Source organism: Oculina patagonica, chromosome 13, assembly GCF_052425735.1.
Source record: "Oculina patagonica isolate OP01 chromosome 13, crgOcupat, whole genome shotgun sequence".
Taxonomy (NCBI): domain Eukaryota; kingdom Metazoa; phylum Cnidaria; class Anthozoa; order Scleractinia; family Oculinidae; genus Oculina; species Oculina patagonica.
In genome coordinates this window covers 26,652,959-26,670,870 of record NC_135770.1, presented here as the reverse complement: position 1 = coordinate 26,670,870, position 17,912 = coordinate 26,652,959, and the positions used below count along the sequence as shown (strand labels likewise).

The 17,912-nt window shown below is 40.2% G+C and overlaps 2 protein-coding genes across 2 annotated transcripts in view; both read left to right on the top strand.

Moving 5' to 3' along the window:
- The window catches only part of LOC144635521 (uncharacterized), a 76,951-nt gene extending 70,311 nt beyond the window's left edge, over positions 1–6,640 (top strand). Inside the window, exons 42-45 of the mRNA XM_078494618.1 lie at positions 315–548; positions 1,082–2,380; positions 2,896–3,064; positions 3,367–6,640. Of these exons, the coding sequence (XP_078350744.1) occupies positions 315–548; positions 1,082–2,380; positions 2,896–3,064; positions 3,367–5,273 (3,609 nt within the window). The 3' untranslated portion in view covers positions 5,274–6,640. The remainder of the gene's footprint in view (positions 1–314; positions 549–1,081; positions 2,381–2,895; positions 3,065–3,366) is intronic.
- Positions 6,641–7,620: 980 nt separating this feature from the next.
- On the top strand, positions 7,621–12,417 carry LOC144636383 (UPF0764 protein C16orf89 homolog). The gene is made up of 5 exons (XM_078495579.1): positions 7,621–7,855; positions 8,748–9,176; positions 10,320–10,689; positions 11,099–11,157; positions 11,731–12,417. The coding sequence occupies exons 1-5, from the start codon at positions 7,630–7,632 to the stop codon at positions 11,829–11,831; spliced, it is 1,185 nt and encodes a 394-aa protein (XP_078351705.1). The 5' UTR covers positions 7,621–7,629; the 3' UTR covers positions 11,832–12,417.
- Positions 12,418–17,912: the final 5,495 nt, after the last annotated feature.

Here is a 17,912-nt window from a genome sequence, read left to right as displayed (position 1 = left end):
GGAGCGTAAAAGACTGCCCGCAGGGCACATTCAAAACTCGATATCTCAGCATAAACGTATTCTTTTATTATTTATCAAACAGTTTTCGCCGGGATTCGTGTGTTGGTCAGTTGCTTTCAATTCTTGTTAACGGTTTTATTTTTTTTATCAGTTACGAAGTTTAAAAAAACGTCGTCTTGTTGATTTTGAGTTTTGTCGGTTGTTTTCGAAATGATGGGCAAAGTGAGCCGACAACTGCTGTCAAAGCTATCAGCAACTGCCAGTCCACTACTTTGTATTTCACTCTTAGTTAAAGAACCTTTCTATAACTGCAGGTTGGTCAAGAGTCAAACAGTTCGTCACTGACGTGTCTTTGTAACCACTTAACCGCATTTGGAGGAGACGTTCTTGTTGCACCAAACACCGTTGACTTCGAAATGGTCCAGCAAGCGTTTGACAATTTGGATCCAAAAACCCTGCTGGTCCTGATCACAGTGTGTTCTGTCTTCTTGGTCTACCTTGTTGTGTTGGTACTTTTACGTAGAGCCGACAATGAAGATGTTTTAAAGGTTTGTACTAAGAAGCTTACAGCAATAGGATATACATCCTAAGATAACGTTAGCATCCTTTACCTACCCAAGATGTCATGCATGCTAACATAGCATTGCAAAACGCTCATACAGGTCCTTGAAAGGCATGCATCACAAGGCGAAAATCTAAAACCGTTTAAGCACTAAAGTAGAGTTCATGCGACACTATTAAGCATTAAGTGAGTTATTGCCATAAACGTCAATAAAACGGGATGTAAAATATATATAACAGCGCACACGGCATCTTCTGTTATTGTACCACATCAACTTCACTCTGCAGTTTTATGTTCTTACAACATCGAAGCCGCACCAAAGGGGTTTTTGTGTTGGGTTCTTTTCTCTACCAATGAGAATAACTGGACAGCTTGACGAAAAGGCTGAGAAAAGTCTACGATGGACTACCATCCAATTTAGGGGGGGGGGGGCTAGCAATACTCACAGACGTTGAAAATGCAGGTATAGTAAGCTATCGAGGCTAAAACACTACTTCACTGACTTGCATCTGTTTGTAGGACAGTCCTCTCATTATACTGGAGGAGCATCAAAACGGTGAATACAAATACGAAGTATCCATAACAACCGGAGGATGGAAAAACTCGGGTACCACTGCTAATGTTTCCATGATCCTTCACGGTACAGAGAATACCAGCGGTATTATTGAGCTGACATATGACCACTCACGTGACAGGAAATTGTTCGCGCGAGGAAACACTGACAATTTTCTTGTTCACCTCAAGAAGCCGCTTGGCACAATGACCAGTGTGCAAATCGGCCATGACACTTCTGGTGACGACCCATCTTGGTTTCTCAGTGAGATTTTAATTGTGGACAATCAAACAGACGAACGGTGGATGTTTAGTTGCTACCGTTGGCTTGCTCTGGAAAGAGATGATGGCAATACCACCAGAGTATTTTATGCAGATAATTACCAAGAAGACGACGAATTCAAGAGGACCTTCAGTGCGCTGCGAAGGAATGGTTTCTCCGATGATCACTTATGGTTCTCAGTCATTAGAAAACAACCCAGAAATCATTTCACCCGTGTTCAAAGAGTCTCCTGTTGTTGGTGTCTTCTCATGTTATCGATGGTTACCTCTGCCATGTTTTACGAAACTGAGAGCACGACACAGCCGAAAATAAAGATTGGGCCTTTCGCAGTCACTTCGAGTCAACTAATTATCGCTTTGGAAAGTGCAATGATTGTTTTGCCTGCAAGTGTTCTTATCGTATTCTTGTTTCGCAAAAGCGAACCTAAACTAAACACTCAAGGAAGAAGGTACCATCTCGCCAAAACTGAAATAAAGCAACAGTGCGTTCTTCCTCATTTTTGTGCATACATTGCTTGGTTTCTCTGTGTCAGCACAGGTATCACTTCAGCCCTGTTTACAGTGTTTTACTCTCTCATGTGGGGAGGAGAGAAATCGGCTCGTTGGTTGACAACTGTAATGCTTTCATTGTCTGGGGATGTAATAATCTCTCAGCCAATCAAGATAATGTTGGTATCCGTCCTCATAGCTTCGCGGTGCGGGTGTGGTAAAAAGGCAACAAGGAAGTCCAAATTAGCAGAGGAACAAAATCCGAGACCATTACACATTGCAATGGATCTTTCATCGATAGACGTCGAACGTGCTAGAAAGTACAAAGTCAACGAGAGGAAGATGTATGCATATATGAGGGAACTCTTGTTTTCTCTTTTGTTCTTCGTGCTGCTTTTGATTGTCTGTTATGGAGACAAAAATGAACACAGATATAATCTAAATGCAGCCACAGAAAACGACTTCCAATATTTTGAAAATACGGGAAATTATAAGGTAAGCTCGGACATTCAATCTCGTCAGTAATTTGTTCAATTGCATTATTTTTCATTTATTAGTAAAAAAAATTGATGGGTAGGGTAATTTAACACTTTGCAAAGTTGTTTTTTAACCTGGAAAAAAGATGATGTCGATGACGATGATAGTAGTATAGTTGGAACCAGTTATGCCGTTTTTGGCGGTGGAATCTCATTAATAAGAGGCGGAATACACATCCACCAACACCACGACAATTCTATTGTTTTCCTCTACCGCCACCAGCACAGTTTTATTATTTCTACCACCTCCACCCCATTCTATTTTTTCTCCGCCACCACCACCAACACCACCCCAATTTTTCTGTCTTACACCGCCACCAAAACCAGAATTCCATTGTCTTACACCACCACCACCCCCACTACAATTCCCCTCTCTTAAAACCAAATCACCACTACCACAACAACATAAGAGTTCTTCCGTGTTAGTTTCGAGAGCTATCATATTTTTATTAATAAATGTGGATATTTTGCTAGGTTACCAATGTGACGCAATTTTGGGGATGGATGAAAAACGTTTTCGTACCAGCGATCTTTACGGCTGACTCGTACAAAGATCAAGAGGAGACAGCTTCAGAATACATTGGAAACAATCGTTCAATCCTGGTCGGCATGCCTCGTCTGAGACAACTCCGAGTCATGAAAAGTAAGGTTATTGCTTGTAAGAAACAAACTCGTCCTCAGGGTTTTCTCTTTTCAAAATGGAGGGCGAACACGCTCAACCCCTTAGCTATGGGAGACACGTGAAAGCCAGGCAATATAGCTAGGTTTAAATGCGGTAAACCTCCCACATATTGCTAGGATTAGATTTGTAGATGTGTGGGAATGTGTGTAAAGGAATACTGTATGCAAAGTTTCGTTGAGAAATCAGTTAGTAACACTGGCTACTTGAAAAAAAACGTCCAAATTCATACTCATGTGATATTGTTGTTTCCGCTTATTTCGCAGATTCCTGTGAAGTTCATGAATTCTTTAAAAGTATGATCACGACTTGTTACGATTTCTACTCCAAAAAAGAAGAGGAGAAAACAAATTGGATTGATTGGAGTGAGCTGAATAGATCCTCAATACTGTGTCCAGAAAATTGGGAGTACAACGACGACGGAAAACTCGGCGTTACCGATTCTTGGGGTCGTTTCGCGTTCTACAGTGGCGGTGGTTACATAGCCAATTTGGGATACAACAAACTAACGGCAAATAGAATTGTCGACGACTTGATAAAAAATGACTGGATTGATCGTCAAACCAGGGTTGTGCTGGTGGAGTTCTCACTGTATAACCCACCGAGTAATCTTCTTGCAGTGATGTCGTACTACTATGAGGTCCTTCCAGCGGGATTTGCTGGCACATTCAAGAGCTATGGAATTTTACCCCTCAGCGCAACGGATTCGCAAGCTCATAACACTTACTTGCTCTTTGCCTTTTTATTTGGCCTTCTTCTTGTTTGCTACTTTGTACTGGAATGCGTCAAACTTTTTCGCCAAAAGTGCTCTTATTTCAATTCAGTGTGGAACTGGTTGGACATGTTGCAAATACTAAGTGCTTCGTCAGCATTGTTCCTGCAATGGATGCGGTCAAAAGAGGCAGGGAAATCGTTTCACAAACTCAAAGAAAACCCTTTCATTCCCGTCAGCTTTCACCGAGCCCTATTTCTGTTTAACGCTGAAAACATCATGATTTGTGTAGCGTCTGTCATTGCTACCTTGCGCCTTCTGAAATGCTTTTATTTCAATCCTCAAGTTATTATTTTCTCGTGTACAATTCGCAGATCGTTTCAATCAGTAGTGTCGTTTTTCGTGGTGTTTATAGTAGTTGCCATTGCCCACGCCCTTTTAGGGGTGATTGCTTTCGGACACAGTGTTCTCATGTTTTCTTCCGTACCGGAGGCTATTTTCTCGCAGTTTCTTATGCTTCTGGGAAGCAATTTTCCAATACACGAGCTCAATGACACAAACCCCATTATAGGACGTCTGTTCTTTTTCACTTTTGTTTCCAGTACGACGATAATATTGGGCAACATGTTTATTGCTATCATGAATGATCACTATGTCATTTCGTGCGCAGACAAAGGAGAAGATGTTCAACTTGCAGAGTTCATTATCAATAGGATCCTGGAAACTTTATTTGGTCAGAAATCCAAAAGAACCCGAGCCTGGAACGAAAGCACGAACCACGAGCTTTTTGAGCCTGAAGAAGTCCCAGTGGGATGTTCGGAACGAGAACTCCCGGATGGCGCCTGGAACGAAAGCACGGGCGACAAGCTTTTTGAGCCAGAAGAGCTTTCAGTGGAATGTGTAGAACGAGAACTCCCGGATGGCGCCTCGTCGCCTGATTGGACACCAGTCATGTATCGCAGCTGTACTCACAAAATAAGCAGTGCTGAGCTTCCCTTCGAGATATACAGCAGCGCCAGTTCCAAAGAGTATGCTGTCTGGGAAACGTACCGACCAGAACACCTACTTATTAAGAGTTCCACAGAAAAAACAGGATTTACCGGTATTAATTTGAATCGGCTGCCTAGTCGCACTGTGCCCTTTAAACCGCAATACATAGCGACAGAGTGGAATACACTGAGTGGTGGGGATGATGATGATGATGATGATGATGATGATGATGATGATGATGATGATGATGATGACGATGACGACGACGACGTCGATGATGACGATGACGACGTCGATGTTGACGATGACGACGTCGATGATGATGATGATGATGATGATGATGATAATGACATTGGCGACGATGGCGATGACGAAGATATCGAGGACGGAACTGACAAAGAAGAACTTGATGATGTTGAGGAAGAAAAATTTTGGAAGAAACTTTTTACCGTTTTCTTACATGAACGCTAGAAATTGCACTGAAAGCACTGCACATTAATTTCGTACTGTGGTAGATGACAAGCATTCCGATTAAGGCGGGGGTACACCTGAAGGCCGCTTAACCACTGTTTAATTTGGGTTTAATGCGAATATCCCGTTAGCGTTTCAAGCAATCCAAAAACTCTCTGCTCGTTACACGGATCTATGTTTTGGGTGATTTTTAGGAATCTTTAGTAGATGGACACCAAAACAGTCCCCTGACAACCTGGGTCGCTCTTAAGGTTCGTTTACACAGGCGATTTTTGTCGCGCCGAAGTTGCATCAAGTTTCGAACCGAACAGGTTCGAAACTCCTGCGATATCGCGGCAACTTGATGCAACTTCGGCGCGACAAAAATTGCATTGAGTTGCGCAACAAAAATCGCCTGTGTAAACGGGCCTTTACGTGGGGGTCAGCTGTCTGGTGGTGGTCCATTTTTTTGATCTCTTCTTTAAACCTCATAAAATGTCACTCAAATTCATGTTTACCCCGCCTCAATAACGTCTCAAGCCTAGAATTTTTCACCTTTTTACTAAAGCTTGACAAGATCTCTTGTGACTACACAAGATCGCCTTTTAAAATGATAATACCTTGACGAAAATTCAAATGGAAAACACGATGTGCATAAGTTCTTACAAATATTTCGTACCACCCCTTCTACCTTTGATTTTTCTCTCTTTTTTTGTATATTTGTAATATATGTCAAGCGTCTTTCGGTTTTTCAGCAAACGCCTGAAACAGGCTAGGGGCACTTTCCATTTGTCAGAACTGGCCGGCCGGTCCGGTAGTTTTGAATGTGAAATGGGCATTTTCCATGCGATTTTCCCACAAATCCACCATAACAATTTATAATATTTATGTATTGACTGATTTGACAGGACAAATCTGACCAACAACGAAATTCTGTTATCGAATATACCCGGTCTGGCCGGCCAGTTCTGACAAATGGAAAGCGTCCTAGGTTTAATAATATTTATGAAATGGTTAAAAGACTATGTCAATTTTTTTTATGTATGTCAGTTTTAGTCCTGTTATCGATCGATATTTGGATTCAAAATAACCTTTTTAAAAAAAAACGGTATCCAAAAGACTTGTTAACCAGCGTCTCCGAAAACCGGCATTTGAACCTGACTCGTCCCCAGTCGTCTTTTGAGTCCGTCTTGAGTCGACTCCTGAACACGGAGAGAATCATGCATAAGAGACGACTGGGGACGAGTCAGCATTTGAACGGTGAAATGCGTTGCCGTCAGGAGAACCACAAATACAGCAAACTTAATATATCACAGCCTAATATATCACAGTGCAATATCGTAAATATTTGTCCAGTTACTTGTTCTCTATCGAATGGAGTTGGATATTAAAAGATGACATGAAAGTGAATATATGAAATGTGTGTTAAAAGTTGTTATGTATTTAAAGCGATGATATACCGTATTTTCTTGAAATAAACGCCACCGGCGTTTATTTCAAACCGTGAACCGGGCGTTTAATTGACTCCTGCAGTTTAATCGAACCCGATTTTCGTTACAAAACGGTTTTTTGTTCATTATTTATGACAAATATGCATCTGGCTAAGATACCTACAGCTTATTATACTTCAAATAAATACCTGAGGAGCTTTTTTTTAACTCTACCTTGGAGACCCGGCGTTTAATCGAGAAAATATGGTATGTTGAACTTTGGCCACGTTCCGGCTTGGAGTGCTCGATATAATCTATTTTCATTGGCCTAAAAAAAATCTGTTCTCCTTGTAAGGCCGTCTCACTAATTACAAAGCCGGATTTTCGTTTACCCCAACAAGAGGAAGTGTGGTCCGCTAGGTTATACAGCTTTCTGTCAACGAAGCTCTATCAGATAGCTGTATACCACCTCTCCCATATAGAGACAGGGGAGAGAAGGAATACCCTGGGAGAAAGTGTTTATATGGTGCATTAATAACGTTATTTTAAGCGGAAAATGGCTTGTAAAATACTTTTCTGTCAGCTAAACGGAAAATTGACAAACTGTGAAATATACTGTATTATAATGACATGATAGTCTATGACATGATAATCAGTCGAAATCAGACTAAACCGGAAATTTCCGTGGGCCGAATTGAATTGACCGGTGACGCGTTGTACGTCTTACCACTAAGGCCGGACAATAACTTTCTACTTATATTATATATACTTGAACAAAAATACCGTGTTATTTATATATTACGAATGTCAGCCAAGCGGGGCAATATCAAACAAATTTAAATTCATGATCAATAAGGGAAACATGTTTCTCGTTCGTGTTTTGTTTTGTGGCAAGTTTCAAGTTCAAGTTTCATAATTTTCAACTGAGAGTGGTGAATCAAATTATTATGTCGATGTTTTCACGAAAATTGCTAGTATTGCTTATAATTTTAATATCTGGATTAGGATATTTATTACATTTCGTAAGCGCCGATCTTCACAACATACATAAAGGAAGACAGCAGCAGTTGTTAGAAAGAACTTTGAAATCGCTGAACAAAGTTGTGGACTTTTATGGAAGAGAGTTCAGAAAGTTCAATATCGACGGCATTTTTGGTCTTCAAGCGCTTGATGGTGAGTTATGTGTTAGTTTTTTTTAGACTGAAGTTTGTTTATTGAAATTAGAATAGACCATATCTAAACAAAATGCCTTCACGGCATGGGATGCATTTAATAGTTTTTCTAGCACAACAGACGCCATTACATCTGATTATACAGTTAGTTTCACACGCTATATATACTCGAAATCAAATATAAGCATTTAAAAAAATGCCCAATTTTAAGATTAAAGGCCGCGATAAGTTTAACCCCTTGGTTGGATTGATCGTTCGAAAACCATACAGACCGTCAAGTCAATACAGAGGGTCTCTATACCTTTTGCTTGGCAGAATCCGCTTTAAGATATCTAAGCCTTTTTTTCACGAATCACAGAAAAAAAAAATGAAATTCATGTTAAAATACAGAAGATGAATTGATAAATCACGCTCGCGGATACTGTTTATTTAAAACCTTGAGATCACGCTTCACGCCATACTCAGCCGGAAAATATCACGTGACACGTGAGGGTAGTGATAACGTAGGCTTTTGAGTAAGAGTTTTAGTTCGACATTGCATAGCGTTTATCTTTGTACAAAAAGAAGTGCTAGATATATTATCTCCGTCAAGATGCAATGAATTGGAGAAATTCGGGTCAATTTTTGCCCAGGAGTAGATGTCTTTAATAAACTTATATACGGAGATGGCTCCAGTCGATATTTACCCCGATATTGAGCGCTTTCCATTTGTACGGAGAAACCAGTTGTTTCGGTGAAAAATCAAATGCAACAGTCCTTCCCACTATACAAAGTTTTCGGAAAGAAGGAATACCTTCAGAGGTATTGCTGTTTTCTCGTTTATACCAGAATGCTCCGGAGCAATACCACTAGCTTTCTTTTCACTGTTGAAATGCTTCCGTTGTTTTCTAAAGGAATTCTTCAAGATCTACTAATCAAAGTGCAAACAAATCAGATTCAAATGTTCAGCGAAACATTCCGATCGCTTAATCAGCTACACAACAAAGCGACCCTTGTTGCCAGCCAAGCACAGCCATTCCTAAACGCCTCGGATCCAGACTACTACAGACTCGGCTTCGTAGCGAGGCACGCCTGGCATTTCACGAGAGAGTTTAGAAATCTGGACACCAGCCTCTCTCGGCTTATCCCCCAAGAAAGTGGAAACTTTGTGTCTGCTATGATGACTATGGACCAGTGCATCTCGGATTTAATTGGTGACCAGAGGACTGGTGCGGCACCTTGCAGAATTACTGACAAATGCTGGAAGTTCATTCGCAGTGAGAACACAACTGGATACATGACGACTCATCAAGCTCTTTATTTTATGGTTGGGGAGGTGAAAGGTAATTTGTTCTCAATTTAACTCGCCATCAAACAAAGAACGGTCAATTAATTTTTTAATACATTAATTTGTCCCCAATACCGCTTTTCCCCCTTTTAGCCGGCTGAGCCTGGGGCACAAGGAACAAGTGGCTCTAGGGACAAACGATTTGATTGGCCGGATTTTTTACAAAAGAGAATTTAAATCAGCCAATCAAATCAACCGTAGTAAAATCCCTTACAACAGAGGGCTTTTGAAACGTTTGATATGATTTGCTAAATTTAAATCAAATCATGTGACCCCTAAGCGGCTAAGCCACTGTTCCTTGTGCCCCAGGCTCTGCAGGCTAAGAGGGACAAGCGGATCTGGGGACGAGAATGATGTTGATCTCGACCTTTGGCTAATTATGACCGATTCACACACTTAGACTGTCGACAGATTGGACCAAATCTGAAAAGAAAATGAATGCGTCCCGAGGAGTGCGCAGAAAAAAATTAGCCCGATTTACATTACATCATCTTGATTTGGAAAAATCTAATTTACATTTACTTTCTACACACTAATTTACATATGCGATTTTACATTACCTTATCTAGAATTTTACCACAGTCCTATAACATTGTTTGGACAGTATGTAGGGCGCTTACCACTAGTCAGAACTAGCTGGCCAGACCGGTATATTTAAGAACAGAATTCCGTTGTTAGTAAGATTTGTCCTGCGGTCCAATCAGTCAATGCATAAATATTATACTTTGTTGTCGTGGATTTTGGCAAAAATCTCGTGAAAAAAGCCCATTTCGCATTCAAAACCACCGGACCGGCTGGCCAGTTCTGACTAATAGTAAGCGCCGTAGTTAGCATTATACTACATTGACTGGTCTGGTTAGGTAGTTCGATTCCTTAGAGACCTTGACAACATTACAAAGAAAAGTCATTAATGTTTCATTCCACGTCGTTTTAGCGTTTAAACGTTTTAAAAGCGCTAGTTTTAAGCTATTGTGGGTTTTTTGTTGTTGTTTTTTTTTGTTTCGAGTTTTCTCAAACTTTCATTAGTGTTCCCATAATTGCATAAAAATAAAGAAATAAAGATTCTCATTTCTTTTATGAAATAGACGCGCGAACTGAGTTAGTTTCTGACATTTGTTATCTTTTCAAATGGATGCAGGTTGTGAAGCCAATATCACAGAAAGACTATTTAAATCACACAGAGAAGGAGCAGAAATTATCGAGAATATTTTTGAATCACTTTGCGCCAGTATCTATAAACAAGTTAAAAGAAAAGAACTCATCCTCCGCATACAGCGAACGTCACGTGACACTGGTGACCAGGACCTTTACATGGAACAATGCTACGTCTGTGGAATCCTGGGATACCAGAAGTTTCTCTCACTTGACAGGCTGTCAGTTATCTTGGATTGGCAGCTGCCACTTGGTTGCTATGGCAGCAATGAATATTTGCAAGACGAAGATCGAGAAAAGGAAGACAGTGTTAAGGACGGGGAGGACTGGGACTTCAGCGAGCTTGCTGATAAAAGGTGAAAAGCATTTATTAAATGTATCGGTCAAAGGGCGTTGTCACGTGTAAAGAATGGCTCTTAATGAAAAATAAAGATTAGAAAAAGCAAAGAAACACGAAATCACAGAGAGGTGAGGTTAATAAAATTTGAACTTGATTTTGGATGTGGTCCATTATATCGGAAATCCTTTCTGTTTGTAATGCAGGACCTGGTTGGAGAATAAAAAGAACTTTTTCACACAGTCAAAGTTTTTTATTCTAAATTTTAATACATTATTCTTGTTTCGGTTTTGTTTTTGCTTAACTATCTCCGGTAAACTGGGCCGTTGCATTAAAGACAATAACAGGAATTTAACAACCCTCGATAATTTCCCTTCCCGGACAACTTCTTATGTCACAGGTTGCAGTAACCTATTCTCTAATTGCAGGTTAAGGACGAGAGATCTCAGCCAAAGGAGGACGAGGCAAGCAGCCAATGTTTTGCCTGGTACGTTTTCGATATCTCTTCACTTATTATTTTCTCCTCATACAGAAATAACACACACAGAGGAGGAAGACCAACATACTTCTGACTGGGTGTCTTTACCTTTAAAGCTTCACGATTTATTCGAATATACTTAATTTAATTCCAGTAGCCTTACTCTAGCTTAGCTAAGTCGCGATTTTCTTGCAAGTGCAGGCGCAAGTTTCTAATTACTCATGCATAATCGGTGTTTACATGTTTTTGTAAGTTTTTTTATTTGCTGATAAATTTGAAAAGCCATTACATTTAGAACCATAAGACGCAAACATGGTTGCCTTAATTGTTCAAAAATTTACAAAGAACTAATAACGGAGAGAGATTCAATGTAAATGTAGACTCTTAGAGGATTAGAGTCCTAGAATTATTCGGCAACATTTCGAAACCTCAGTTCGAGAACTCATCGCTATATGCATTGTCCTGTCTACTGAGCTTAGCTTAGCTTAGCCATTAGCTCCATCAAGAGCCGAGGTCAAATGGCGTATTTGACTCCTTGTAAACAGCTAGGATCTAACTACATGTGCTGTCTTTCTTACTCAGGAGGGTGCGAGAGACACATAACAGGGGTAGCTACAGGTCTTCTCGGGGTCTACCTGAAGTGGCTTTTGGCAGTACCATCTCTAGAAAACATTCTGATGTGACTTTTTATAAGGATACAGCATATATCGCTTCCACTGTGTTTAAAAGTGATTCATTGGCAAGGAGACTTCCGGCAAGCTCTCATGTTAGCCGATGAACTTCCTACTGAAGGCTCTAAAGACTCAATCCCGTTACTGCGGCCACAGTTGGGCTATAGCAGCGTGGTGGCATTTGTTACAGGATGGTCGTACTAATGACGACTACATGTTTCTTAAAAATAACAAACCGAGTGTAAAGCACTGGCATACGTACGCGTTTGATTTATGGTCTCCATCTCCCATCATTGCTTCTGGCTTCAGCATAATTTGGAACACCGCAACTTTTATTAGGCTAAGTAAAATAACCTCGCTAATATCGAAACCTCCATAAAAGGAACAAAATCTTCCATTTTCTAAGAAGAACCCATGGACGGCAGGGGCGGATACATGGGGGGGGGAGGGGGTGGATATCCACCCCCCTTTTTTCAGTAAAAAAATCGAAATGTCACTTTATTTGAAATAGAAAATAAATAAAGAAAAAAAAAAGATCTCGCTCATGTCTGGTTGTTGTTACGCCACGTTTCGCCGTCTGCCGCCACTTAGGGTTAGGGTTAGGGTTAGGCTTTAATGGTCTGCCATCCACCCCCCCCCCCCCCCCCCTTTTGAAATCCTGGATCCGCCCCTGGACGGTCTCTTTTCATTCAGGTGGTTTTCTGCTTTCCGAAGAAATTCTTCCAAACACGTTCTTCCAAGAACCAGTTATCCAATATAGTCCATGGGCCCGAGCACATTTTGGTACCATTCAAAGGGACAAATTATGAGTGGTATCAGATTAAAGTGCATCAGAAGGAGTTTCAAAATTGAGCTGATAGCAATCACGAAAGAGTAGCTTAATAGGATTTTTTAAGAGTATAAAATTCTCCTTCTGCATGAAAACGAGGCTAAAGTTGTAATACAATTTAAAACTCTTATTATGGTCTATTTTTGCTCAATTTCATCTTGCAGTATTGGAAACATGATTATTAACTAGTTCTCTCAATAAATTGGTAAAAGTTTGAATTAATCACTAAAACAGAACAAAATACTGTTTGAAGGTCCTGAATTGCATTCTGGGTAAATCCAAGATGGCGGCGGCTTTGCCTTAGGAAGGTGTGCGGTTATTTTGGTCTAAATATTTCGATTTAAATCCCCAGAAAAGGACAAAGACATCTCTTAAAAAAGATTAACATTGTATTAAAAACTTTAGAAAACTATTTTTGGCAATTTTGAAGGAATCTAAAAGAGAATTATTTATACAATTAACTTACAATATCAGTCCAGAAATATTTCGCGAGGCGCGAAAGGGTATCAATGTTGTTCTGATTTTTGAAATAAACATTTGTTTCGCAGACGTTATTTAGCTCGGTACTGGTTTCCTGATGTTTGGGCACTGCTGTCTTTTTTCGGAAAAGCTAACAACTATGTTGGAAAACACAGTTTGTTCTCTACAGTCGTACGCAAATAATTCAAAACTGTTTGCGCGCGCCAAGATGCCCGCCAAGATGGCACGTGCGCGTGTTGAAAGATGACAGAAAAAAGGAATCGTGGTTGTTGCCAAGAGAAACAAGCGCTTTAAATTGAAAGATATTACATTGCGCTGTCCGGAAATACTTCATTACTAAACCTCATTGCACCATGGAACAAGGACGTCTTGAATTGAATGGGCTGAGGCATCAGAGGTACAGTTAGTCTCTGTTGTGGTATGGGACCTGAAAGCGATTTTTCCTAAAGGATTCAGTGAATATGTCTCCCGCATTCCCAATGAAAACGTCTTTGGGGCATTTACGGCAGAAGATGTAATATATCGCTGATATTTCCTGTAATCAAGTTTGATTGGCTAATGCGAGGACAGGTGCGCAGAATAGGGAAAGGAACCTGGTTGGTGGGGTGGGAGAACGCGTGGCGAACTCAAAGAATGTCAATATAACCACGGAAGAGTCGTCACTGACTGACCAAAATGATAAAAATGCGTCGTAAAATATGGAAGACAGATGCGTCCTTTGTAGGCGGTAGTCACCGCACCTCAGCTTTTACCTTAAAATCCTCTGTACATCGGAGAAACACCATTCAGCTTCAGTGGGGTGAAAAATCAACCCCTTACATGTCATTTATTGCAGTGATGACAACAGCGACGATTTAAAAGCACCACAATAAATGGAGACTGAATTGTAATCAGTCCTCAATATTGCTGGAGAAAGGGAAATTCCTTCTATGTTTTATCACCGCAAATGTTGCCGTTAATGCGGGAATTAGATAAGCTCCGAAATAGAGGCGAGGCGGTTAAAACCCCACCGAAAAAGAAGATCTTCAAATGCGAAAACACAATCTATGATTAGAAAAAAAATGTAATTAGAAAAGCATATATATGAAACGTTCCAAAAAATATAGAGCCTTTCAAATTTTCGAGCAGACGAAACTGTCGAAAGACTGTACGCTCTCATTGTGAGCAAAGTTGTCGAAGCTGAGGAGGCAGCTAATAGTTACTCCTGCATATCGAGTACAATGCTTGACTTTTTGAAGAATTTAAGATTTTTAAAGTTACAATTAAATTAAAAGATGTAATTTTGTCGGCACGCGTTCATTTGGTGTCACACAGATCAAAGACTCCACTACTAAAAAGCACATTTAACAGAGCTGAAACAAGAATTCGGGAGTGTAATGCACTTTGAGAACTTGCTTAACATTGTCATCATCCGGTCATTATCTGTCCTTTTCGCGATTGGCGACGCAAAAGGCCTCCAACTCTCCTCGAACTGTTTGTAATTGACTACAGCTGGCCAGAGGTACAACATATTCTTTACCATCAATTATCACAATAAGGGAGCAGCACCTAATGCAACAGTATCGATGAAATTAAGGAACCTAGTTAGTACATTTGATATGCAATTATTTCACAAGAAGCTGTTCAAATAACATGACCGCACAGCCTATTCACTAGGCATTCTCAGCTCATTAGCAGTGACACCTTTAAAGAACGCCTGGCATGGGGACAAGGCTGGTCGGGTCACCCTAGCCGTGAGAGCTGTGCAAAAATGTAGTCAATGTTTCAGAAGAACTTGAGTTACATTCTGATAATTGGAAGTGTAAACCGCCCAGGAGGGAGCTATATGTCCTTCTCCCAATTAGGAAATTAAAACGGCACTTTGTCTCCACAAATCCTGTCCTGACTCAAGAAAATAAAAAACCACTACCTCAGAATAACACCTCCCTTGCCTTTCTGGAATGTCCTACAGGGTAAGTGGTATCGCTGTCCAAGCCTGACACTTTGGAACCCATCTCCCTCAGTGACAGTGGCTAAATTAGCAAGAGACACTTTAACCATTGCAAAAATCCCTGTATACAATGCTGTGGAGGGGGACAGGAAGGCAGGAGCCCGGGAGAAAAGGGGCGGGAAGCGGGAGGAGAGAGGGCGGGAGGCGGGATTCTTAAGGTGTTGGGACCCGGGAGAAAACGAGTGAAATTTCGTAACATTTCATTATATTCCGCAATGGGCATGGAACAAACAGGAGAGAACAGCTATGGAAAGGGGCGGGAGGCGGGAGTAAATGGTACGGGAAGCGGGAGTAAAAGGTACGGGAGGCGGGAGGTTCAGACCCCCCTGTCCCCCCCTAATGCTGGTTTAGCGCTGTAATCCTCGAGTAAGAAAATTATGGAATAATATTGAACAGACGATAGAGCAAGCATAGAAAGAAAAGTTGCTTTGAATTTAACTGCACCTTGGTGCAAAAGTGAGAAAAGCAGAACGTAAGTAGTTGGGCTGGGTTGACTAATATATCAGTCCGCGAGGAGGAAGTGCCCAAAAACAATGTGGTCAATGTGCCCGCCGCTGATAAGCCACAATTTTTGAAGTTCCTGTTCTTGAGCTCTTCGGAAGATTTTTTCTTCAAAGACGTCAATTTATTTATTTTAAGAACGGAATGAAGTTGAGTACGAAAAGACTAGACAGCTTTAAGTTCTATGATGTTCTAATTTTTCAGAAAGGGAACAGCGACAATTTCTCAGTCAGAATCGTTAACCGTTGTTTCTTAGTCAGAACCGGCATTCAAGCCTGAATGCCGTCTCGTTCCGAATATTTTGTGAGATACACTACCACATTTCACAGGTTTCGAAAGTTTGGCAAACACGCTGTAAGTTGCTCGTGTCGACTCGTGGTGTTTTCTTCTCAGTTAAGTTGTTCTCTTCTGTCTAAAGAACTTCGGAATTTATTTAATTATGATCTCGAGTTGTATCCAGTTTCCATGCTTTCACTGAAAACGACTTTTATCATTTCTCGTAGAAATAATAGACCCGTCATAACATGGTCATATCAATGTTATAGAAACTGTTTGTTCGTATGAAAAACGTCCTTGAAAACTATTGGTTTATGGTAAGTAGGCAAAATTTGTGTTTGATCGAGCCAAGTGACCCATCAGGCCGGAGCTTGTCCCGGTATCTGTAGCACAAATGCTATCCCCTGGATGGGATGCTAATCCATCGCAGGGCTATCCCCCTGCGGTAACTTCGCCAGTACCATTTATACACATGGGTGGAGAGAGGAATTGGTTTGTAGAACAGGTCGAATAAAAGCTCTGTGGCATTCTTTACAACCGAGTTATTAAGACAATAATTTTGAGACAAAACAGTGTTTAGTATGCAGCCTTAATGTTTGTTTCCCTCTTAAATTTGGGGCACAAATAGGGCGGCCAAACAAATGCGTATCATCAGTCGAGAAAATTCTTCCATTAATATTATTCACAATAAAAGTGTAAAATAGCGTTCTCTGGTTTAAAAAGTTAAGAAAAAATATGAGCTTTCGGCTATTTTACTATAGCCTTTGACGAATGTAAAAAAGATAAAGCGCGTGGTTGGAAATATATACAAGGGAGGGTGTGAAAATAATTAAAAAAAAACTAAAATACAATAGAAGTGTAAAAAGCTAAAAAAGGACAAAAAAAGACAAATTAAGAATTACAATAAGATAGAATATTGTCTTGGTAACGGTTTGGAGTTATTGTCTGCGCCGACAGTTTTGGCAGTGTGCCAAGATTCTAGTGACATTCGTCAAAGGCTATAGTAAAATAGCCGAAAGCTCATATTTTTTCTTAACTTTTTAAACCAGAGAACGCTATTTTACACTTTTATTATGTCTCATCCTGGTTGCAGTTCAATTTTTAATATTATTCACCTTCACTTAAAATTATTTTAGATATTACTTTGTAATTGATATCGCTTCTGTAATTGAACAACACAATGAAGAATACACGTTTTCTGTGACAATTAAGAAACACGTTCATCCGGGACATCGCAAATGTCAAAATGCTTTATCCTCTAAACAAAGCACTGAATCGATATCAAATTTACAAGATTTTTATGTTCTTTATGTCAAGAATATGTAGAAAGAAAGAGTTTATAGGATACACCGGCAAGATTTGTAATTTGAATGACGTTAGATAAAAACCTCCACGCGCTTTAGTCAAATGAGGCCGCCTCTCGCGCGCATCTGTTGGCTCAAAATGCTTTCATTTTTATAAAAAAAACCCTTATTAACCTCAAATACTCTGTCCGTATTGTAAAATACAAATCCTTGTTTTTTTCTCCCTGATTTATTTAAAAACTTGGTCCACATTTTGAAATTCTAACATCAATCTCGATATATGAGAGGTCTAAATTGCAATCCGGCTTTGTTGCCATGGAAACCATACAGAGAAAAACCCTTAAGTGCGGCCAAAGCCCTTGACTAGCATCAGCTGCCTTTGCTGTACTTTGTCAGGCCTCTCTCACAACATTTACGTGCTTGAAGTTTCGATAAAGTGATTATTCATTACCCTTCGAGCATTAAAATGCAACATTGATTTTGGAAAGATGACGTCAGAAATCACGTGATTTCAGCAAGAAAGCTACTCTTTTGGAATTGCTATCACATACCAAAATGAACTAGAATGTTCAAGGATTCGAAAAATATATGATAGCATTTGTCCCTCTGAATGGTACCAAATGCCTAATTTTGGGGTCTGGGCCCATGGACTAATAGGTTACCCTATAAGTCAGAGACTACTTTTCCCTTACTTTCATCTTGTAAATAATTAT